The sequence below is a fragment of the Antechinus flavipes genome, chromosome X (assembly GCF_016432865.1).
Source record: "Antechinus flavipes isolate AdamAnt ecotype Samford, QLD, Australia chromosome X, AdamAnt_v2, whole genome shotgun sequence".
NCBI classification, from domain to species: Eukaryota; Metazoa; Chordata; class Mammalia; order Dasyuromorphia; family Dasyuridae; genus Antechinus; species Antechinus flavipes.
Genome location: NC_067404.1, coordinates 38,013,830 through 38,038,262, shown reverse-complemented (window position 1 = coordinate 38,038,262; position 24,433 = coordinate 38,013,830). Strand labels below are relative to the sequence as shown.

General features: G+C 41.2%; 1 protein-coding gene across 7 annotated transcripts in view; it reads right to left on the bottom strand.

The window, feature by feature from the left end:
* Positions 1–24,433, bottom strand: part of FGF13 (fibroblast growth factor 13) — a 532,490-nt gene that overhangs the window by 104,412 nt on the left and 403,645 nt on the right. For 6 of the 7 annotated variants that reach the window (XM_051968480.1, XM_051968484.1, XM_051968481.1 and 3 more), the window contains 2 exons: positions 14,336–14,446; positions 7,415–7,518 (listed from right to left, as the gene is read on the bottom strand). In XM_051968480.1, the coding sequence (XP_051824440.1) occupies positions 7,415–7,518; positions 14,336–14,446 (215 nt within the window). Of the gene's footprint in view, positions 1–7,414; positions 7,519–14,335; positions 14,447–16,612; positions 16,850–24,433 lie in introns of those variants that run through there. The other variant, XM_051968483.1, reaches the window with a different exon arrangement.

The window sequence follows — 24,433 nt, the reverse complement described above, 5'->3', positions numbered from 1 at the left end:
CATTTTATGGAGTAGATACTGGACATCACAAAGATTTCATACTACCTCTTTTCCTATTTAGAAGACAGAGTATAAGTGTGAAATCTCACTGCTTAAAATTAGACCTTAAATTGCTCTATAGAGTAACCCAAGACTTATATGAATTGATGCTAAGTGAAGTGAGCAGAACCAAGAGAATACTGCATACAATAACAAGATTTTGTGATGATCAACTTTGATGGACTTGGCTCTTCTCAAAAATGTGTTATTTCACGGCAATTCCAAGAGAATGGGCATGGAAAATGCCACCCACATCCAGAGAGAAAACTATGGAGACTGAATGTGGATCAAAGCATAGTATTTTCACCTTTTTTGATTTGTTTTTTTTCCTTTCTCATGGTTTTTTTCCCTTTTGGTCTGATTTTTCCTGCACAATATGACAAATATGAAACTATTTAAAAGAATCGCACATATTTAACCTATATCAGATTGCTTATTCTCTGGGGGGAGATAAGAAAAGGAAGGAGACAAATCCAGGACACAAAATCTTACAAAAAATGAATGATGGCAACTATCTTTACAACCATTTGGAAAATAAAATACTACAGAATATTTTAAAAATTAAAAAAAAAAAAAGAAATCCAAGAACTAAGTCAGGTAACTGGTAAATTACAACTGATAGGATAATTTACTTCAAATTATCAACATTTTTACATAAACTCCATCTGTTGTCAAATTCAAATATATATTAAACACTATTTTAACAAAAACAATTTTTTCAATGCACCTGGAAAACGTGACCTCATCTTTTCTTTACTAACAACTGGTTATTTGCCAGAGTAGTCAAACAATCAAAGGATGAGATTCTGCTTTCTCTGCAACTGACTCTATGCTTTATATGTGGGTTACTCTACCTCAATTTACATATTTGTACAGGTGACATACTGTATCTAAATTTGTCAGGGACTATTTGGTGTACTTATTAATATAATGATTCACCTGTGTTCATTCCCATTCTAGATCTGCCACTGATTTTCAATATGCTCTTGAAAAATATCAAATTAATTTTCCTCCTTTTTAGTTTCCACACCTGTTAGGTAGACCTACTACTTGCATACTAACCTCATAATTGTACAATACAGCCTCATAATCTTTCCACTGCAGCAGATTTCTTCCAATCAGGAAACACAAGGCCAAATATAATTAGGATGGTAAAATCCAAAGACAAACAGAAAGACTTGAATTTTACCTATAGTTTTATACTGTGTTTCCTAAAATTAAAAACTAGCTATTCTTCAAATGGAAATTATTTTGGGATATTTTTCCTAAAAGGAAATATTTATTAAGCAGGTAGCAGTTCTGAATCAGTCAGTCAAAAGGCATTTATTAAGCACTTAATATGAGCCACACTATGGTAAGTGCTAGGGATACAAAGAAAGTCAAAAGACAGCTTGCCCTCAAAGAGCTCACAATCTAATGGGAGAGACAACATGCAAAGGTATATACAGGAAAAGTAGGAGATATCAACACAGGGAAGGTTCTAACATTAAGATAACTAGTGTAAACATGTTTCTTTTCAGAGGTATGCAAATTTGAGCTACTGTTATCTTTATTATTTCAAAGGTGTGGTAAAGATTGAGCAAGGTTATATACACAAACTGATTGCTAACTTATAAAATGTTACAGAGGAATTCCAAGAAACTCTGATGGGCTTGTGTTCAGTCTGTGAACTGGTCAAGATATACTGATAATGAAAAGAGATTTGGTTAGTCAAAGGTTAGCCAAAAGACATTTATCAGGTATGTACTACATGGCTGGCACCGTGTTAAGTGCCAGGGATACAAAGAGCAGTAAAATTCCATCACTGCTCTCAAGAACTCACAGTCTAATGAGGGTGACAAGACGCAAACAACTATAAACAAATAAACCTAATAGAGGGAAAAATTGGAGATAAACAATAGAGGGAAGGCCCTAGCATTAAGGTAAGTACTTCCAGTATATTTAGTTTTAGAGCTATGTAAAATTAAGCTATTGTTATTTTTACTGTTTGACAGAGGATCAAAGTAATGTACGGAGACTAACCTGCTAAGCTGTAAAATGCTACAGAAACATTCCAAAAAACTTCCATGGACATGTGTACAATCTGTGAACTACTCAACATATGATGACGATGAAATACCAAAGGTAAGATGAAAGATATCAAGTCACATTGAGCCATTTTTATGTGCGATAAAGTCTTCAGTAATTATTATGTATGAAACCAAATACATAAAGGAATGACAACTAATTATTATTTCTTAAGACCTAGATGGTTTCTCACTGTCACTTGAACCATACCAAGTCTGTCCCCCATGGCAACAAGAAAAAGTTAGGGGAGATACAAAAGTCTTGAGATCAAAGCCAAAAATAATAATAAAAAAACCAACTACAAAACCAACAACAACAAACTACAACTACTAATTGTTGTTTCTAATGGGCTAAAGGGAGTGATCAAGGGGCAAAGGTAAAACTAAAGATAAAAAGGATATTTTTCAATTGCAGAGACCAGAACTAAACCTTATTAAATAGAGAACTTTTATCACTGGTATTGAAGAGACTTTGGTTACAAGTAGAAACAAAAGCTGGTTGTGGTCAACAATGAAACAGTACAACAGACAAGAGAAAACTTTTGTAGACCATTTATGAAATAAATCCTCAATATCAAATCTCAGTTACTGGACTTGGTTCTGAAACCATCAGCTAGGAGACAGCATCCTTTTCTTATTGGGATATGTAACCAAGCACCTCTATTATTAATAAATTTCTATTGGTAGCTCAATTTAGCACACATGTAAGAAAATGTTAGTTCATTCTGTGTCCTGAAGAACTGCTAGGAGAAAAAGCTAACAATTTCATCAATCCGTGATAACAATGGTCATCTAGTCCTCTTTAGCACTTTGAAACACTAGTTCTTACTATGGGGGTAGTGACAAGAACAGTGGGCTTGGAGTTGAAAAAAGTGAGGTTGAGCTGTGCCACTTGGGCCAGTGAATAAAATCCTTTAACTCTCAAAACCGTTTTTTCCTATTTGGTAAAATGGGCTGATACTCAAGTACAATAAAATCCCTCTGAAAAATGTCAAATACTATAGCTAGGAATATTATCTCACCCGGTTGATGTGAGAATCAAATGAGGTAATATCAACTATAAACACTAGGGAAGTCTGAGTATAATCACAGCTGTTTATATCTGTTTCTTTAGAACACTAAAATTTTTTCACATGTTTGTTTTGGTTGCCTATTATAACACTGTGCACCCTGGTACTTTATATATATGTGTGTGTATGTGTGTGTGTGTGTGTGTGTGTGTGTGTGTGTGTGTGTATGTGTATGTATACACCAATGTTATACAACCCCCAAAAGATTGCTTTGACCATTTAGATAAAGAATGACTAATGATCTTCCATTTCTCCACAATGGACATTTTCCTCGAACTCAGTTCTTGAGAATCATAATTCCATTAATGATTCCAATTTCTCTTCATTCTAGCCATATATTGAAGAATATTCCTTACTTAGAATGACATTTGATTTAATTGCTCTATTCATTAGAGACTGGTTTCATCTCTCAATCTTTTAATTGAAAGACAGGTACCAGCAAAGGACTAAAACAGACTTCCAGTGAAAATCACCCAGTCTTTTAAAGGAGAGCAACTCAGATATTACAGGTTGCCAGATTGATCACATTGGTATTATTGGTATTGTCAGATCTAATAAGTTCTATTTATAAATCAAAGAATCTAGTCTGACGAGCTTTTGATTTCAGCAAGACAACCATTAATCCAGAATATTTGGGGCCGGTTTGGATGTGGGAAGGTGTAGGTGAAGGCAACCATTTTCTCTCAATTAAAATGCACTAATCTTTTACTGGACCCTAAGAAGATGCATGAGTAACTCTTAGCAGTAGCCCCCGAAATAAAATGGAAATCTACCAACTTTCAACAAAATCAATATCTTAACCAATTTATGCTTAAAATAACAAGGGCACAAGTGCTTTTGTAATCTAAGCTTTGGTAACAGAACACATCGGGGATTTTAATTAGAAGATGTTTTGCTTATTTTAGTCACAAAGACCTCGTGAATTCATTTAACAAAATACAAGGACCCTGTGAGGTAAGTGTTCATGTTACTATTATTACCCCCATTTTACAAATAAGAAAATTGGCAATTAAAAGGTTAATGATTTCCTAATACATTTCAAAGGAAAAATTCATATCCAGGATTCTCAACACCAAGTCTAATGCACTTTCACTATATTGTTTTCATTCTCCAAATCAAAAAATTTGGAATAATTTCTCAGGGGAATGAAAGGATAATTTATGGAACTAAAACATGTAGGGTATTTAATGAAGAAGGAAACAGCTCCAACTGAATTTACTTTAGCACTAATCATTTTAATAATAACTTGTGCATTATAAATGGTTGCTAATCACTAGATCAAAAGAACTCGCAGAGAGATTTTTTTTATCTCTAGCCTCAACTCAAATCAAAGGGCCACGGAGTTTTAATTCAGTCACAAAGCTAGAAGGAAATTTACTTTGTATATATTTTATATTTAATTATCTGTGTATATATGACACATGTACAAAGTAAGAACCTTTGAATTTGGGGGTGTTTCAGTTTCATTTCCATATCCCCACTGTCTAACACAATGTCTATGAAATAGAAAGTGCTGAATAAATGCTTAGTGATCAATTGAGTGACCTAACCTATTCTCCCCTCCCTCTATCTCTGAGATACAAGTGATTTTCTACCTTATTCTCAAAAACTACAAAAAGGTTATCTAACATCCCCTTCTGAAAAAATTGCAGTTTCTCCCCAAATCTATGTTCTGGGAGGCTTCTCTGATAACTAGCCTCCATTCCTCCTGAAGTTAATACTCATTAAGGAAACTGTACTTTTACAGAAAAAGAACTGTTGTTCAATCTTTCCCCCTTTCTGAAGGCCTGTGCTTCAACTCTCTCTTTTCCAGATTAACACATAGGAGCTGGCTCAATCCTATGGTCTATCTGGACCTCTTTTTGGCTGTGATGAGCCAGCAAAGGGTTTGAATGTCTTTTCAAAATCATCTCACAGATAGAGCATTTGCCCCAAATGCTTCTAGCTTCCCTCTAATCTGTTCTAGAACTCAGATCCCTAAAGTGCCTGAAACTCTCTGGCAACTATCTCTATGACCTATGTGATTCACTAGGGCTATCCAAGAAACATTCTTAAATGAGGAGATGGGGAGGGAGGCAGGAAAGGAGGGGGAATAAGCATTTATTAAACACTTACTATTTGCCAGATGATGTGCTAAAGACTAATTTCCAGCTTTCTTGTGTGATATTTCTCTCCATTTCCTCCCCTTAAGAGTTTGCCCACATACCGTCAAGAGCTGCCTTCTTCCCAACTGAGGAGGTGCTAGGTAGATATCTTTGATTCCCTTCTCCTCCCACCCACCCTAAGCTACTAAATTTTATTGTGCTGGGGCTCCTTTTCTACATTAGCCCCTCATTTTCCATTCCCCAAAGTATTTTATATCTGCTGAGGTTTATTTCTTAGAATCAAGTCCAGGATATTTCATTTGCACATGAATCCTGAATATGTTTCAGGAAAAAATTACTGCATCATCAAAAAAACAAAAAAACAAAAAAAAAAAAAAAAAAAAAAAAACAAACCCAAAACCAAAAAAACGTACCTATTTTCACGTCCGGTTTGGCATCCTGTCCATCAAAGCGAGGAAAGCTAAAACCAGTTATTATAAGGCTAATTGGCCTTAAGGAAACACACAAATACCACCGAATAGACCACTTTCCACTCCCATTGTGAGGATAGCCCAAACTATCATAACAGAGAGACATATTTTGGAAGTTTGCTACAGACTCTTCCCCTTTGCTTAGCTAAATATATTCACAGCAATCATAAGGCCATGGCAATAGCTGTTTTATGATAAGGTTTAAGAGAAAAAAAAAATAAAAGCATGGCTCTGGGAAGTTTTTCTACAAATTGGGACATTTTCATGATTCTGGGTTCCTACAGCTTCTCTACCTTAGTGAACTCAAGTGAAGTAAAAAAAAAAAATTAGGACACTGAAGTCACCATGTATTTCTGATTGGCTAATAAGAAATTTGCCCTAAGTCATATCAGAGAAAAAATATTTAAGCAAAAGATTTTGAGGTATGGTGAGAGATTTAATTTCTATGTAATTTCTGAAATATCTAAGATTATAAAGTTATAGGTTATTCCCTTTCTTAGAAATTAGTTTACCAATAATAATAAATGGTAACAACAATACTAGTAACAGCTAATATTGACATTATGACTTCTATGTGCCAGCATTGTGACCTTAGTTCTGCATATATAATCTGTAGCCTTATGTTGTTGGCACCCTGATTTAAGATGGTGACATTTAGCCTAGGCTTTTTTATTTTTGATTAATATTTATTAACAATTCCTTGCCAAAATGGGCAAAACCCCAAAACCCTAACCTGGACCCAGGGTTATAAGTATCAGAGTGCATTTTTATTCCAAACATTTGTAAATTTAAAAAGACTTCCCTATTTCCTGCATACCCCCCCTTCCCCCTCCCCAACTATATACACTTAGAAGGCTAAACTGGTCTCTGTTGGAGTGGTTGAGACATGTTTGATGGAAAGACAGAATATTGAACACTATCGAAGGAGATTCCCATGGCATTCAACTTGAATCACAGAGAGCAAATAAAACATCCGAATAATATGTTCTGGAGGTGATCAGAGAGGGAGGGAAATCCCATTCTCTTCTAAAGGAATAAACAGAAACTGGCTCAGCTTTACAGGTCCAGAACCTGCATTGTTCAGGACTTTAAGGGCCAAAGCAATGTCAAATTCAAGGTTGCTACCTCAACAATTTGGGAGAGACAGTGTTACCTTCGAATGATTAATGCTGATGTATTGATGATTTTCCCCTAAGTCTCAATTTTTCTATACAAAGGTTCAATTTCTATCAAGGCCAATTTTCCCTGCAGTGCCGATGAGTATTTTTAATGTTGTATTTTAATGTTATCTGACATGAATTTTTAGTCTGACGCTTTGCCTAATGCAGCATCCCTCTAAGATGCCAGCTAGCGGCCGGTGACAGTGGGAAACATTGGAGCAAAAGCAGTCAAGGGACTTCTTTTAATTTTTCTGGAGGAAACATGAAATAATTGAAAGAATACTGGATTTGGAGCCAGAATACCTGGGTTTGAAAGCTGCCTCAACTATCTGTTATCTGTGTCACCTGAGGCAAAAGAATTTATCCTTTCCGGGTCTTGGTTTCTTTAATTCTCAAATAAAGACGTTGAACTAGATTTTCTCTAAGGTACCCTCCATCTCTGATTCTCTCATCATTACCATACATATTAACACGGTACACATGCATACACACTATACAACTTACCGATGGATACAGGTATCCCTCGCTGTTCATCGCCAGATACAATTTTGTTTGAACTCCTTGAATGGCCACCACCCGTAACCCCACAGGTATGAGGTTAAACAGTGCTGAGATGGGAAAAAAACAAAATATTACAACCATTACTTCCATACAGATAAACAAGAAAAAAACAGTTTGTCTTCACTATACATAGATTGTCCCAATCTACAAAAGCAGATGCTTTCCTATGGAAGATGCACCTGTCGAGGACACAATCTTTTTTTCCCAATTGGTAAGTATTTAGTCTCTTTCTCTCCAATAAGGAAACAAAAAATACATTGTAGCATTCCAAAATCCTAGAGATTCTAATTGGGGGGAAGAGTAAAATTGCTAGGAAAACTGGAAAGCCTACTGGCAGGAATCAGAACACTTAATTTCCATTTGTATTTTGAAAAAAACCCAAACAGTATGTACATGTGGCCAAACCTTTTAGTGATGGTTAAAGAATATAAGTCCCCCCCAAAAAAGCTGTTTTTTGACATCTCCAAGGTGAGGGTGGAGCGTTTCCTTTGCCTCTATTGAGAAGTAATTCCCAGATTATCAAATTTCCTTTTCATGGGCTGCTATGGCTACTGGCTTAGTTTTGGTTTGGACCCATTAGATATTATACCCCCAATCTACAATTGATTTGAGGGAGTAATCAAAGGCTTGTAACAATGAAATAAAATCAGTTTCCAACAGAGGCTTCAGTACTATGGAATTAGGCTACCTGAATCTTTTAAGCAAGATGAGAAGACATAATAATTTAAGAAGGACTTTCAGGCTTAGCTAGCTCACTGACCACCTCTTCCAAATTCAATTTCTAAAATCCAATTCATTTCATTATAGATATCTTACACCCTCAAAATTCCATGGGAAAATAAAGCTTATTTCAAAAATAAATTCTGAAGTTTGAAAATAAAAGTAGACAAGCTGTTTCCCAGGGTAGAGAAGGCTGTTTTCATCTGTTATGGAGTTACTGAGCGCATAGCAAAGTACCCTGATGCCCTGCACTGCAGATATGCGGTTACCATCTACTAATATTGCAGAACCAAAGGAGGCTCTATGTTTCTCTTCCTCTCCTTTTCCTACATCTTTTGGTCCTCCTTTCCTCAACTTCATTCTGCCTTTCTTCCCTCCATTTTGTATTTTTCCTTTGCTTTCTCTCTCATTATTACAATAGATGTGATTGATAACTCCTTTTTGACACATTAAATAAATATTTATATATGTATACGCACACGTAATTATTAGTTTTACATTCCATTTTTAAAAACAGGCAAATTAAATGCCTTACATTGTGTGTGTGCGTGCAGGCTAACACGGCAACCTGAACAGATAAAATGCCCTCCTGACACACAAATCCCTAGGTTTTTTGATGGAATTATTCCTTTTTCTTCCAGAGGTTTGGCATCGTTCAGGAAAGAAGTTTGTTTGAAGGTTTCCTGTTTTCACAAAGAATCTTGCAAATGAATGAGTGGGGGCAGAAGAAAATTCAAAAACTAGACTACATGTTTAATCCAAGATGTTTCTCTTTTGCAATGGTAAAGAGCCAAGTAATGCTAGGAGTTATAGACGGCTAGGAAGAGATGCAACAGGGATCAAACAGACCACGGTGCTTATTTGAGGGTTACATATAAATACATAATCCTGTACTGTTTTAAACATACATAGCACAGTCTAAACATCTGTCTGAGCCTGCTGAGGGAATGCAAAGGGACCATCAGGTTAATGCTGCCGGTCTGGCAAAATGCTGAGAATTATAGCATTAAGCAACTCTTGGAATAGTATGTTCCAACCCTTTTATTTTTAAATTGCCTATTTCCAGCCATTTAAAATGTCCATTTGCCCTGAAACATTCCCGGGGTAGTCTTCCTTAAAGGAACTAAATCTTCAGATGGGCAAGGGTTGTTTACCCCGAGCCTTGCCATTGGGAAGTAGCAAAGGTCACAGACATTTTACATTTATTTCTACTGGAAACACTGGGCTCTGGTTGGGTTTATTTTATTTTTACTTGCAGAGTAGGAGCAAGCGGGCAGGCAGCTGGTGAGAAAGAGGCCCACATTGTATTTCACCGTTAGTAGGTTTTACTGTGTGAAACCTACACCCAGACTCTGCTCACAATCGCACACCACTCACTGAAGGAAACCGGTGGGCGTCCTCCCCCTACCAGCTGTCTACTCACTCCCACACTGTGAATAAAAATATAACAGTACATTTTTTAAACATAGTGCTTGCAAGAGAATATTTTGGAGGCAGTCCGTGCACCTTCCTTTCAAGACATTAAGGACCAGCATTATCGATTTCCTCTCACCGTGGATATTTGCCGAAGATCGTCAGGGAGTGCTCCTGAGAAGAGATGGTTACTGGGAGCCTACCGAAGGAAGTGCGGCGTCCCCCCAAGGGGGAGGAGCTGGCTTCTCCTGTCTCAATATACATATTGCCCCAACATTCCCAACCCTGATCATTGGAGTACACCCACAGGAGAAATTCACAAAGCTACAGGGATTTTCTTTGGTGAATCTCTCCTGGATTTTTCACTTAAATTCAGGGTGTTACTGATGAGGAGCTAGGACATATTGTACAGTTCAAAATATAAGCGTTCGCACCACATGTCACTGATGGCACCCCATTCACTACTCATATTAAAAGCGGTGCCCTTCTGTTGTGTGACACAGCCTGTAAGCCAGTAGCTCATGCTATATTTGACAATGCAACACACATCCCTGCGGCTTGGTCTATATCAGATATGTGCATATGTTATATAATGGGATGCTGGTCCCTTGTGCAGTTGTTGATTGATGATCACTAATGCCAAGGGAAAATGGCATAGTTTTATCACCAGCAAGACTATTATATTATTTAAAGGGGCCATGGTCACAAAATGCTGAGGACCTAAAGTTTTCCCCAGCCCACCCACATTAGGACCTTACTGTAAGGTCTAGAGTCCTAGGCTAAGAAGGTACCAAAATATGTCAAAATCCAATTTTCATATTGCCAAAGGGGACAGAGACACCCTGAAAAAAGGCTCAGTCTCTTCAGTTTTGCTGGAGAGCCATAACCTCCTTACTCCTCATGCCACTGTTTGTAAGCACAAAAATGGGCATATTTGATTTTCACCTCCCTAATCTCACCTACTGTGCACTTCAGGTTTTTAATGAGAGGTGAAATTGGGAAGAAGACTCCAAAGAACACGATGAGCCACAAAACAGGCTAATGAACTGACCCCCAAATGAAAGGGATGATTGTGTATTACAATCTTCAGTTTTACTTTCTTTTTTTTTTTTACCCAATAACACAAATATCCGTGGAAACCCAACAAAAATGAATCAACAATAACAAAAGGGGAAAGAAAGAGCTTGTTAAAATTCTCCCTTTGTCACTGTTTTCTTCTAGGGATAGACATTAATTGGGCTTAGTTGGTTAAAAACCTTTTTAAAATAAGGAGGCTAGTTTGGATCACAATACAAAATTGAGCATCTCAGGTAGGAGGTAGAGTATCAACATCTTTCTCCATTCTCTTTTTGCAAGAGAAAAACTCTTCTTTATGAAGCTATAACATGAATTGAAACATACTATCAATCAAAGCTAATGAATTTTATTTAGGAAACTAAGACAAAGTCATTAAATCTCTTAACTCTCTTTGCTGACTTGAGTCATAGACTGGAATGGAAAGTTACTATATGATATACCTGTTCTCTCTGATTTCTCTTCATAAAAAGGAGGCAAATTTCTCTCATTTTGGAGATGGTGATTTAGCTTCATGTGAGCTACAGAAACAGCCCTTTCTCTGTATAAATATAGCTTATCATCCCACAGAACTCAATGTATTCTCGTACTTGTCAGTTTGGCTAAATTGGTCAATTTCTTGAAGGCAAAAATAATAAAAGTCTCTTCATACAGGTAGGAAATGATGACAGGTTCAACAAATGTGGTGTCCTTATAACTTTAAAACAGATGTCTTTTTGAACTTTCGAAGGGAAATATTCTTCTGAGTGCAAAATATTCTTCTGAGAAAAATAGCCATCATTGCTCCCAAAGCTGTTACATTAAAGCAGTTTCCATGAACCGCCTATCGTCTCTTCCTTTTCAAGGGAAAATACATAATTTATAAAGGCTGATGTTCTCATGATGAGAATTTTATTGGACTGACATTTACCACTGTAATGAATCTATGTTATGGGAGCTTAAATGTGTGATACCCACACGTATCTTAGAAATAAATAAATAGACTCGGGCAAGTGTGAGGAACACCAATTTGCTTAATCATGCCTTTGGCCTAGCATGTCAGAACGACCAATAACAGAAAACCAATCAAAATTAAATATCTCACTAAGATAGTAAAGAGAGAAAACTAAATAAAATTCCATAAGCACATAATTACAGACTATATTAATAAAACAGACTATATTAATAAAACAGGAATAGAAAGATATGTTTGCTTGAGGCATTTAAAAAACTTTTGATGAGAAAGTTATAAATATTTCAAGGAATAATTCTGTAATTCTGTATCTCTTCTGTCCTTTTTGAGGAAAAAGAACATGATTGATTATAAAAACATTTTTATTTTTTATCACTTAATTATATTTTTTTCTTAAAGATCACTTTAGGCACAAAATAGCCTTTAAAAAATTAAATGGAGACACTGGGGGGGTTAGATTTCCTAGCCCCTGGTCACTTTAGCAATCAATGCTATGTCCAACACCTTTATTCCTTATTCTGGTGCTGTTCCTGTGAGATGTTCAAGGTGCCGTGTCACGGTGTGCCAATAGCTACTACCTCGTTGGACTGCTGCTGATAGCTTCAACACGCCTAAAAAAAGAGTGAGCTGGGGCATTAGGCTCTTTTGTATAATACAGTTGTTTAAAATGTTCCAATTTTTAATGTTTAAAATGTGGTCAAAGATTTAATTAAAATTAAAGACAGCAGAGAGAAAGAGAAAGAGAAAGAAAGGAAGGAAGGAAGAAAGGAAGGAAGGAAGGAAGGAAGAAAAGAAAAAAGAAAAGAAAAGAAAAGAAAAAAGAAAAGAGAGGAAAAAAGAGGCGCACATATTGGAGAAATGAAGAGCACAAATGGTACCATATAAACCAGATGCATTCGATTAAAACCCCATAGCAAATCAAAGCAGGGATGGAGCTTTGACTGTCTGAATAAACATAACTGTTATACTTAGAAAAAAAATTTAGTAAATGTATTATGGATTGAATTAAGTTTATCAGTCTTTATAAAGCATAAAAAATGAGTCAATTTTTTTTTATTTCCTTAAAAATAAAAACCACACACATGTGAACAATGAATTCAGAATAACTGTTTTCTATATGGAAGCTAGAGAAGGTGCTGAAGATAAAATTGGGTGAGACCTTGAGGTTGGGTGTGGTCAGTTAATATCTAAAACAGGAATAAGCCTTCCTTTCTGCAGTAGAAGTTCCTGATTTTCATATGCAGTCAGATATACCTCTCCAATGAACAGTTCTCCTATCAGAGCATTGTTCAAATTCTGGTAGGTGCACAGTATTATTTTATGATCATGATGTTCTATCCATTAACATCCTTGAAAAAAAAATGATGAAACTAAAACTCAGCTTTACACATCACTGAGAACTGGTCAGTGATGCAAATGACAGGTAGATGTAAATTAAAGGCTGTTCACTAGGATATTGCTGGTCACATATACGTTAATATTAACGACAATAACGTAGCTTGCTGTGAAGCAGTAATTCAAGTGATTATTAAGGATTTTTCCCATTCCTGGCATCAGAAGAGGCTGCTTTGAGGGTAGGTGATGGCAGCTCTCTCTGCAGTCTGCTCTTGGGCATCTGCTCAGGAGACATCACTAAAGGATTTATTAACACCTTATACTGGGACCCTTCTCTTTGGGCTTGCTGTCAAGGGGCAATTCTACTCTAAAGATGGAGCTGAGCACTCATTAGCAGAGAAAATAGAAACCATATCTGCTCTTGCGGGCTATGTTCCTAACCAAGCTTGATGTTTACCAAGCATTTCTGAGGCAGTACGAATTGAGGAAAATACAAGGCACATTCTGAGACTACATCATAATAATGTTGTAGCTAATTTAATGAGTCAGTGCAAATAATGGCATAATATGAATTATAATCATTCAAATAAGAGCTTTCACTGGGCTTTTTTTTTTTTTTTTGCTCTTCTCCCATGTAAAAAAAGCATGTATAATTAAGGATAATGTATCTTTGCAAACCAGGATTTCAGGTGTTACACATGACAGTATAACAATGTCATTTTAAAAATATTTCCTTTTGGTTCACCATTTTAATCTCCATTTTGGCCTTCGCTTAAATTCTGGTTGAGAAAGAAGAAACTAAATTGCATCATCATCTAAGATCTCCCAAGTCATCTGATTTCAATTAGTGTATGAGTTATCAAAAGAAAAAAATTATGAATGCTCTGTAGCAATGATGATTTTTCATGACATGTAACAACTCTACTCTCTTAGGATCAGACCCCTCTTAAGAGGGGAAAAAACATTCTATTTCAGGCTCTGCGTGTGGGTGAGTAAATTTTCTGTGGGGAAAATGTAATAAAATCCAAAGGACAGCCATAAACCTATTGAGATTGCCATGGAGATGACATTTGGATTGCTTTTCAGAGGGTGTCAACATTATTTCCTATAGGTCATTGTTTTAATTGTATGTGTGTGTGTGTGTGTGTGTGTGTTCGTGCGCGCCTGTGTGTGTGTGTGTGTGTGTGCTCTGCTTCTTTAATAATAATATATATATTCACATATATATCAAAAAACAGGACAGTACAGTGAGAATGTTGCCATCCATTTCTGGAAATGACAAAATGAGCTGATGGAGGTGGAGAGAACGAACAATATTTCACCAAACACACCAAGGTAATCTACTATTTATTTATTCTATAGACACTTACTGTAGGTACTGTCTTCTTCTTTTGTCCCATCAACTGTTCCATCTGCCTGCAGCTGCAGGTGGTATCCTTGCCTGCTGTATAGCTTTGTAACTATACCCTTAAGTTGGGGCTCTGTAAATAAAGCAATCATCAGGTTAATTGCTAATATGTGAACACGGACTTGCATCATCCCTGATTTCACAGGGCAGCTCTAGAACATTCTGCGTCAACTACGACAGAATACATCGCCACAGAGGCGTCCTGCTGGAGACGAAAATCGACAAGTTTCAAAATCAATTTCTAACATGATTAAACATGGCTTTCGACACTGTAATGTAGGCGAGAACATCAAAGCTGCTTACGGTGTCTACAATTTGAACAGTGTGTCACCAGGCTTAAAAAGCACCTCCCTGGTTCATTGTAGATTAAGGATGTGCTGCAAAACAATGTATTCTACCTTTTTAACAAGGTGCAATTTCTCATACGGGAGGAAAAGGAGGACTACAAAGATAATTTAGAGCTGCTTGCTAGTCATGGACCAAAAGACACATGAATTGAGATTTCCTACCCAACTACTTCAATTCAAATAAACAAAAAAACAAATAAAATAAAATAAACACACACACAACCAGAGAGGAATCAAAGAACTTGTAATTATCCACTGGGGCTTAGGTGAAACAGAGCAAGAGAAAAGGAGAGGGCAGAATGCAGGCAGTTATCAATTTTAAATTAAAACAGCCTTCTCAGAGGCCCATGCATATTACTAACAGGTCAAAAGATGCAGTGACGCCAGCCTGGCTTTTGTTTTTCTGGATACAAAATGATTTCATAAAGCATTTTCAAATAATCTCACAAAACAGCAGAACCCAATAGCCTTTTCCAAGAGTAAGATGATTATGCAATAGGCTTCACTGCAAACTCATCCCTGGTTTAATCATAAAAATCACAAGAACCCAAATCTGCTTTTCAGAGTCCAGGCATCTTGCACATCAGATGTTCATGCTGACTTATATGACACAAGCATGTTTCACTTTGGAAATGCAAAAAGCCCATTTCCTATGTGCCCAGACCTGCATGTGTATGGAGAAGATACAAGCATAGAAATGACAGGAGATGGATAGGTAGCTTTCTCTGTAATAATATTTACACTTGTTAAACGTAAGAAAACGGTCCAGTGAACTTCTTTTGCTTAAGAATTGACAGAAAAGGCTTCTGCGCCAAGGCTAGATTGCCTTCCCCTTAACACCAAGAGATATGCAAAAATCACTTCTCCCCCTCCCTCTTTTCCCCCAAACCCCTGAAGACTGGTTCTATGCTTTTCTGGCCCTGGGTCTGGCCAGAGGCACCCCAATTTGCCAATTTCAGGTTTCCTCCTTAGCACAAGTAGGTAATCAAGGTTTCCTTCTCCCCAGCCTTCAATTATTACTCAGCTTAATCAGCTAGCTCTGTGCTAAGGGACATGCAGAATGTGTGTGCGTGTGTGTAGGGGGGGGGGGAACCCAAGGATTTCAAAGCTGCACCACAGCTGTGCCTCAAGACATCGCCACATGATAAAAAGAAACGAAACACCCAAGCAAGGGGAATCCCTGCCTCCTGGGGTGTGAGATAGCAGGTGAAGGATCAGAAACACAGTTTAGAACAAGAGGAAAGCGGGATTCCCCCTGATTTTCTTATATGAACAGTAAGGGAATTGGGGGGGGGGGAGAAAATGGCCAAAACCGAGCTTCCATACTGAAATTTCTATGGCATCCCCATGACAGCCCTGCCCTATCAGGAATACATGTGAATACGCATGTAATGTCGCACGAAGGAGTCCGCATGCCCTGTTTACGGGTGGGCCCTGCTGACCCCTGGATTGGGCTCTGTTGCTTCTCTCCCCTCCTTTTTCCCCTCTCCCCCCCTCATTTCTCCTCCTCCCTCCCCCTCCCTCTCCTCTCCTCCTCCCCCGCCTCCTCCCCTCGCCTCCTTCCCTCTTCTCCCCCTCCTCTCTCTCCCCCCCCACCAACAGTTGCACTGCAGCAAACATGAAACTGTCACGAAGGAGGCCAGGAACGCATCGCCTTCCCACGCACGCACGCAAACACCGCACCGCACCGCACCGCCTGGCAATGAAAAACAAAAAAACACAACCCCTCGAAAACAAAAATACCAAAACCAAAAAGGCCCATACTTTGGAGGCTGAGCTACCAAAGAGAATCCAAGTGCAGGGGTAGGGGGTGAGGGCGGGGGAAGGGAGCCTGTCTCTGACAAGAAATCGCAAAGCCCCAAAGCTAAAGCATAAAATCAATTAGCCCAGACCTGGTCTTCTCCTCCGCCTCTTCTTGGAGCCAAAGAGTTTGACCCGGGAGAACACATTCAACTTGTTTTTGTCGCAGCTGCCCTTGCTTTTGCTGGGGCTGCTGACACACTTGCAGGCGTTGGACTTCTCGCGCTCGCGGGCTTGCCTCTTCTGCCTGATTAGGGAACTGGCGATCGCAGCCGCCATGGCCAGTAGCCCCAGCACCTCGCGGCCGCCCGGTCCCCCCCCGCTGCTGCTGCCGCCGCCGCCGCCGCTCCCGCCCGCCTTGGCGTTAGCGCCGCCGCGCTGGCGCTGCCGCCGCCGGCTGCCCTGCTGCTCTCTACCTGCGCCTCAGATTCGAAGGCTCAGAGAAAAAACAGCAGCGAGCATGCTGCGCTTACCCGCACCCTAGACGAGCTCGGACTCCTCAGGAGCGGAGCGCAGCGCAACGCAGCCACAGGCGACGGCGCCGGCAGCAGCAGCTGCGGTGGGCGAGGGGAGGCGAGGCGAGGCGCGCGCCGCCCCCGGGCCCCGGGAGGGGGGGGGGGGAGGAGGGAGGGAGAGGGAAGCAGAGACGCGCAGAAATGGAGATGGAGAGGCGCACACACACACACACACACACACACACACACACACAAACACACGCACACAGACAGAGACGGGCAGAGGGGAGTCACAGAAAAAGAGGGAGCGAGAGAGACAGCGAGAGAGACAGCGAATAGGAGAGCGAGAGACAGAGACACAGAGACACAGACAGAGAGACGCAGAGAGAGGAAAAGAGAGAAAGGGAACGGGGCAGGGAGAGAGACAGAAGCAGAGAGAAGGAAAAAGAGAAGGAGAAGGAGAAAGAGAATAAAAGAGTGGCAAAGAGAGAGAGCGACAGAGAGAGAGAGAAAGAGAAGATGGAGAAAGAGAGCGAGGCGGAGAGAGAGGCAGAGAGACAGAAAGAGAGGGAGAGGCAGAAAGAGAGACAGAAAGAGAGGCAGAAAGAGAGGCAGAGAGCGCTCAGCGGGCGGCCAGCACTCCAGGCACCCAGCGAGCGAGTGAGCAGGAGCAGGACACAGCCGCTGGCCCCTTGGCCTCGAGGACACACACGCGCACACACACACACAGCGCGCGGAGCGCGCGCACACACCATGCAGACAGACGGACGCACGCAGCAGCAGCAGGAGCAGCAGCAGCAAGCCCAGTCCCAGACAGAGGCAGAGCCACAGGCGCGCGCTCCGTGCCGCTCTGGACGACGCTCTGAGCTCAAGTCCAAACCAAACAGGTCCAGGGCAGTACTGCCCCCGCCCCCCTCCGCCCGCCCCCCTCCTCCTTGCCTCCGCCCCCGCCTCCGACGCCGCCCTTTGCGGTAAGGGGCTGGTGGGAGGGGGGAGCTGCTCTCTCTCTCTCTCGCTCTCGCTCTTGGGTCCTAGCAACTTCTGGCCCCCTCCTCCGCGCAGGCGAAGTTGGCGAGCAGCAGCTTTGGCAAGGGGCTCCCACAGGTAAAAAGACCTGGCCGTCTAGCTGCTGCCGCCGCCGCCGCTTCCCGACCTCGGGCCAGATCAGGCCCTCTCCCCGACACTGGACCCAAGAGTGCGACCACCAGGCCCCCTTCTATCCCCTCCTTTCGTTTCCTCTCCTCTCTCTTCCTTTCCTCTCTCCTGCTTTCCTCTTCCTCCTTTCCAGGTCTTTCTCTACTCCTCCCCCTTCTCTTCCCTCACCTCAGTTCGTCTCATTTCCCCCCTCCCTTCTTCCTTCCTCACCTCTCCTCTCCTTCCCCCTCCCCTTTCTCTCCCTCCTCTTCCTCCTTTTTTTTCCTTCTCCTCTCTCGTCTTCCCTCCTCCCTTCCCTCCTAGAATCTCCCTTCCACTCCCCACCTCTCCCTTCTCCCTTCCTTTGCTTTTCCCTTTATTTTCTCCTCATTTGCCTTCCTGTCTATCAGCCTTTCGATTTCTCCCTTCTTTCTCCCGAGGAGAGACACAAGTTCAGTGATTCAAAGAAAAATGAATAATCTTCTTTTCTGCTTTCTCCTCTCTTCTTCCCTCTTCCTTTCCGTCTATTTCCCTGTCTCTTTTCCTTTCCTCTCTTCCCCCTCCTCTTCTCTCCTCCATTGTCGTTTTTCTTCTCATCCCTTCTTCCCGTTTCTTCTCTCCGCATTTTTCTTCTTTCCATCTTTCTCCTCCCTTTTTGCATCTTTCCTCCTCTCTTCCCATCTTTTCTCCCCTGCCTCTAGCCATCCAGCCAATTTCTTCCCTCTTTTCTCCCCCGACCTGTCCCCTCGTGTGTGTGTGTGTGTGTGTGTGTGTGAGAGAGAGAGAGAGAGAGAGAGAGAGAGAGAGAGAGAGAGAGAGAGAGAGAGAGAGAGAGAGAGAGATTTCCTCTTTCCCTTCCCCCTCCCTCTTCCGGAAGAAACACTGCAGGAGGAAAAGATGATGAGCTGAGACGGGATGTGAGGGGACCTTTGGGGGCTCAGCTTTCCAGGACCCTTTGGGAAATTCGCTTCTAGAGGAGTGCACTGAATAGAGAGGGCTTGAGGGCCCGGGAGGGCTCCTCACTGGCCCCAGAAACAACAGCGGCTTTAGCAGAAGCAAGCACTGCGGCAAGGCGAGCTACAGGTCAGTGGAGGCCGTGCAGCCTGCCACCCAGTGGTTTCTGAGCACTGCTCGTTTGGGGCCCAGTGGTGCAGTCCTTCCGAACCCCAGACCCGCCCGCTTCCCCATCCTTCTTCCCAGCAACATGGGACCAGGAAGAGCCTGGGGATTAGAGGGAGCTAGCGGTAAGACGTAGCAAGCGGGAGAGCGCTTCACCTTTACTGCTCTTCTTGTAATCACTGACTTGTGGCTCCTTGGGCTCCAATTTCTCACCTCTGGGAGCCACAAGGGAAGGATCCTTCTGTCTCCCTCTGCTTCCACCCACCCTTCTTTTCTCAAGCGCACAACGGAAAACCTGCCCTGACTCTGGAATCATGTACGAGAAGCTAGCCGGGTCCCCGGTTGTCCTCTAGCAATTGCCATGTACGATTCAAGCACATTTACATCCTGGTGTTCCAGGAGAAAGAAGGGCCGTGGAGAAGAAGAATCAGATTTGCAAATGCGAATAGGAAGTGCGTCCCTCACTCTGAGCACTGTCAAAGCCCAGTCATTTTCTCAGCTCCCTTTTTGCCCCCTTTTCTCTTGCGCTTTTCAAATGTGACGCAGTCATTCGACCAGATGCTTTGCACATCTCCAGGCTCATTCCCCTTGCTGCAAAGGACGGGTCCCCCTCCCACACCGGGGCTTATTAAACCAACATGGCTGAAACAATTAACAATCCAAGTCAGTTTTCAGTACTTCTCACAAGAAGCTATTGCCCAGTTCACTCCCACATGTGTGTATGTCCTTGATAAGGAACACTGGTGTGTGCTGGGAGGCAGGTGTTTTTTTCAAAGAGAAGCCTGCCGGCTTGGTTAGTACCGAGCATCTAGGGAGATTTCTGGCAAGAACCCTTCCATTTTCTATGGGTTAGCCTCTTCATTTGCTCTTTCGGCTTTATAAAGGCAGGGAATTAAAGAAGGAAATGCAGATGGGGGGGAAGAAAGATGGAAGAAAGTAAAAAGAGGAGTTGAATGTAAAGAAAAGAAACGGCAGTAATTGGAGAGGAAGCAAAGACAGGGAAGAAAATAAAAGGTACTGATCAGAAAGAAAGAAAATGAGAGGAAGCAAATGCAGGGGATGCAAAGAAGGAAAATAGAAGGAAGCAAATGGAGGAACTGATTTTCAAAAAGAAAGGAGGAAATAGGAGAGAAAATTCAGGGGTGCACAAAAAAAGAAGGAAAGGGAGAGGTGGTTGAAAAGAAGGAAATAGGAAAAATTGAGAGGTGGAGAGAAAGAAAGTGGAAGGGTGGTTGGAAAGAAAGAAGGAAATTAGAAGGAAAAATTCATGAGTGGAGAGAAGGAAATTAAGGAAGAAAATATGAGGAAGGTAATTAAAACTGAAAAGAAGGGGGAAATGCAGAGATGGGAGAGAAGGCAAAGAGAGGGAAAGAAACAAAAATGATTGGAAGGAAGGAAAAAAGGAAAATTGAGAGATGGAGAGAAAGAAAGTAGAAGGGTGGTTGGTAAGAAAAAAGGAAATTAGAAGGAAAAATTCATGAGTGGAAAGAAGGAAATTAAGGAAGAAAATTTGAGGAAGGTAATTAAAAATGATTGAAAAGAAGGGGGAAATGCAGAGATGGGAGAGAAGGCAAATAGAGGGAAAGAAACAAAAATGATTGGAAGGAAGGAAAAAAGGAAAATTGAGAGGTGGAGAGAAAGAAAGTGGAAGGGTGGTTGGAAAGAAAGAAGGAAATTAGAAGGAAAAATTCATGAGTGGAGAGAAGGAAATTAAGGGAGAAAATATGAGGAAGGTAATTAAAAATGACTGAAAAGAAGTGGGGAAATGCAGAGATGGAGAGAAGGAAAATAGAGGGAAAGAAACAAAAATGATTGGAAGGAAGGAAAAAAGGAAAATTGAGAGGTGGAGAGAAGAAAAATGGAAGGAAGGGAATGGAAGGGTGGTTGGAAAGAAGAAAATGAGAAGGAAAAATTCATGGGTGGAGAGAAGGAAAGTAAGGAAGAAAATGTAAAGAAGAGAATTGGAAAATGATTGGAAAGAAGGAAAAAATGCAGAAAGAGAGAGAGAAAATAGAGGGAAAGAAACAGGAAGGTGATTGGAAAGAAGGAAAATAGGAATGGGGAAAGAAGGGAATGATCATTTATTAGCACATATTTATATTTATAGCACCTGCTAAGCACTTTATAAATATTATCTCATTTGATTCTCACAGCAACCCTGTGAGGTAGAGGCTAATAATCCCCATTATCCTTTTGAGGAAACTGAGTCAAACAACGACTTGTCAAGGGTCCTTCAGCTAGTATCTGAGGTCATACTTGAACTCAGGCCATCTTGACTCAAAGCCCAGTTGTGCAACCAGCTGAATCCTAACTAAAGACATTGGAAGTGAAATATATGAGGGTGATGTCAAGGGGCAAAATACAAGGAAAAAAGCAGGGGGAGAGGGAAAGAAAATAGAGGGAAAGAAACAGGAAGGTCATTGGAAAGAAGGAAAATAGGGATGGGAAAATAAGGGAATGATCATTCATTAGCGGTGGTTAGAAAGAAGGGAAATAACAGGGAGAAAATGGAAAGAAAGTCTTCAGATCATTCAAAACAGGGATCAGTTAGAGGAAGTTGGCAGAAAAGAAGTCTCGAGGGGGCCAGAATAGCTGTGTTCAAGTCTGAAGGGATCAAGTTCAAGTCAAGGAAGGATCAGCTGGATTCTGCTTGGCCCCAGAAGATCAAAACAGGAGTGGCAGCAGCCAAAGCTGCAGAGAGGTAGATTTGCTAGTGCTGCTTAGAAGATAAGGGCTCACCATTCCTAGAGGATTCTGGGCAATGACTAGAATACCATTTGTCACATATCCTGTGGAAGGCCTCTGGCTGGCTGGTCTTTGAGGTATGTTAATACTCTCCCCTAGAGAGAATCTTTCCTCCCCAGTGCCAAGCCCAGAGAAGATTAAGCCATTTTTCAGGCAAAGATGGATACTATGATTAGTTCCCCTAGGAGGAGGAGGATTCCCATCAAAACAGATCCCAGCAAGTGTTCCTCTCCCATGACCACGAGGGGCAGACTCCAATCCTGAGACAGTTTAGGCAATTTGTTCTCACGGTACCAGGTTGGAACAGCCCTCACTTCTGTAGCCAATAGAGCTCTTCTCTTTATATCGTAGAGTTCCTTTCACTAAGCCAAATGAATAGAGAATGAAGGCAAAAAGACACGGGTTCAAGTCCTGTCGCTGACACATCCAGGCTATGTGAATCTAAGCAAGCAAATCCCTTCCTATCTCTGTGTCCACATGTAACTCTGGAAGGCTGATGGGGTGTCACCCACATTAGCATAGTTTCTTCTTTCAGAACTTCTCTTTACCAAGGAAATCACAGGCCTACTTGCTATCCATTTACTTAGTAACTCTGTGACTTCTCTACTTTCTCCAATCCCTCAATGGCAGGAATGAAAGTGAAGTTTTATGGCCACTCACACTGACCTCAAATGTTCTTTGAAGGAAGTCTGTTTTGGCCAGAGTTTAATGGATATTTGAGGGAAATGGGCACCTCCACAAACATATGCCACCTATCATACTAGGCACATAATCATTTCTCATCCATTCATTCTGAAATAATTGTGCTTAACAATCATCCTATACCCCAAATCTCACCAAATCCTTGAAACAACTTTGTGGAGTAGGTACTGCAGGGATGGTTAGCCCCATTTGACAAATGAGGAAACTGAGGCAGGCAGATTCCACAGCTGCCAAGAGACTGAGTGGGAATCAAATCCAGACCGCTTGAGGCCAAACCTCTGTGTTCTTTATATTACTTTCCCTTTTGAAGGATCACACAAATTCACTCTGAGATTGCACAGAGCCATGCAGTCTAACTATGGTATATTTTTACCGCTTCCTCACAGTACACACCAGCTAAACATGGCATCCCCCTACAGAAAACCAAAGTAAAAAATGAGTAAGATTATCTGAGTCAAGGAAAGGGAGAAAATAATGGCCAATTAATCAACATGCATTTATTAAGCTTTTGTAAGTGTCAGGCACTGTGCCAAAGCCCTTGGAATTCAAAGAAAAGCCAAAATATGATCCCTGTCCTCAAGAAACTTACATTTCAATGGTGGGGACAACAAGCAAAGAACTCCATACTTACAAAATATATACAGTGTAAGTGGTGGTGGGGGGAGGTACTAGCAGTGGGGTAGGACCAGGAAAGACCACATGATGAAGGTAGAAGTTAATCTGAATCACAAAGGGAAATATATGCTGGCATGAGGAAGAGCTAGGGCAAAGACAGTGAGCTGAGAGATGGTGAGTTGTGAGAGAAGGAAAGCAAAGAATTGCACTGGGGCCTGTCCCATGATAGGGTTACCACTCTGGTCGCGGTGCTTCTCTGGTGGATATTTTGATTGAATGAGGGGATCTGATTGAAGCCTCATCTCCTGGCTTCTACAAAGCATGACACCAGGCTAACCTCTGCCCTCTTGCCACGTCACTTTTTGACCTAAGGTCGGACGGCTTTTCCTGAACTGGGCCACACTCTGGCTGGGCACGGTCCAGCTTCCTGTTTCCAGGTCTTCTCTGAGCAATGATATGTCTCCACACACAGCCTCTTGAATTTACTTAGAGTAGCACTGAGAAAGTGGGAAAACACCCCAAAGCACAGAAACTGGAGTCAGGAAAACTGAATTCTAGACCTTGCCCTGTCATCAATCAGTTATGAGACTTGAACAGATCAATGAACCTGAATTTGCTTCCATTTTCTCACCAGCAAAATGAATAGCTCCTAAGGTTCCTTCTGGTTCAAATATCTCATAATAACACAACATCTGCATAGTTCTCTAAAGTTTGCAAAGTTATTTACAAAAATAGTTTCATGCCTAATGGCCCTCGTCCCCTCCCCCCACCTCCCCATGTCCTCCTCGGTTCAGTGGCACTCAGGCTTCGTGTGGCTCCTCAAACAAAACACTCCATCTCCCAAGTCCAGGTATTTTCCCTGGCTGGCTGACCCCCTATGACTGTAATACTCTTCCCTCCTTATCTCTCCTCCCTTCCAAGCTTCTCTTGCTTTCTTTAAGTCCCAACTAAAATCTCACCACCTACAAGAAGCCTTTTTAATATTACTATCTTCCCTCGGAAACTATCTCCAATTTACTCCATCTGGATTTTCTAGGCACAAAATTGTTTGCAAGACTGTAGGCTCCTTGAAAGAACTATCTCCTGCCTTTCTTTATCTTCTCAGCAATTAGCCCAGTGCCTAATACACAGTGGGTGCTTAAA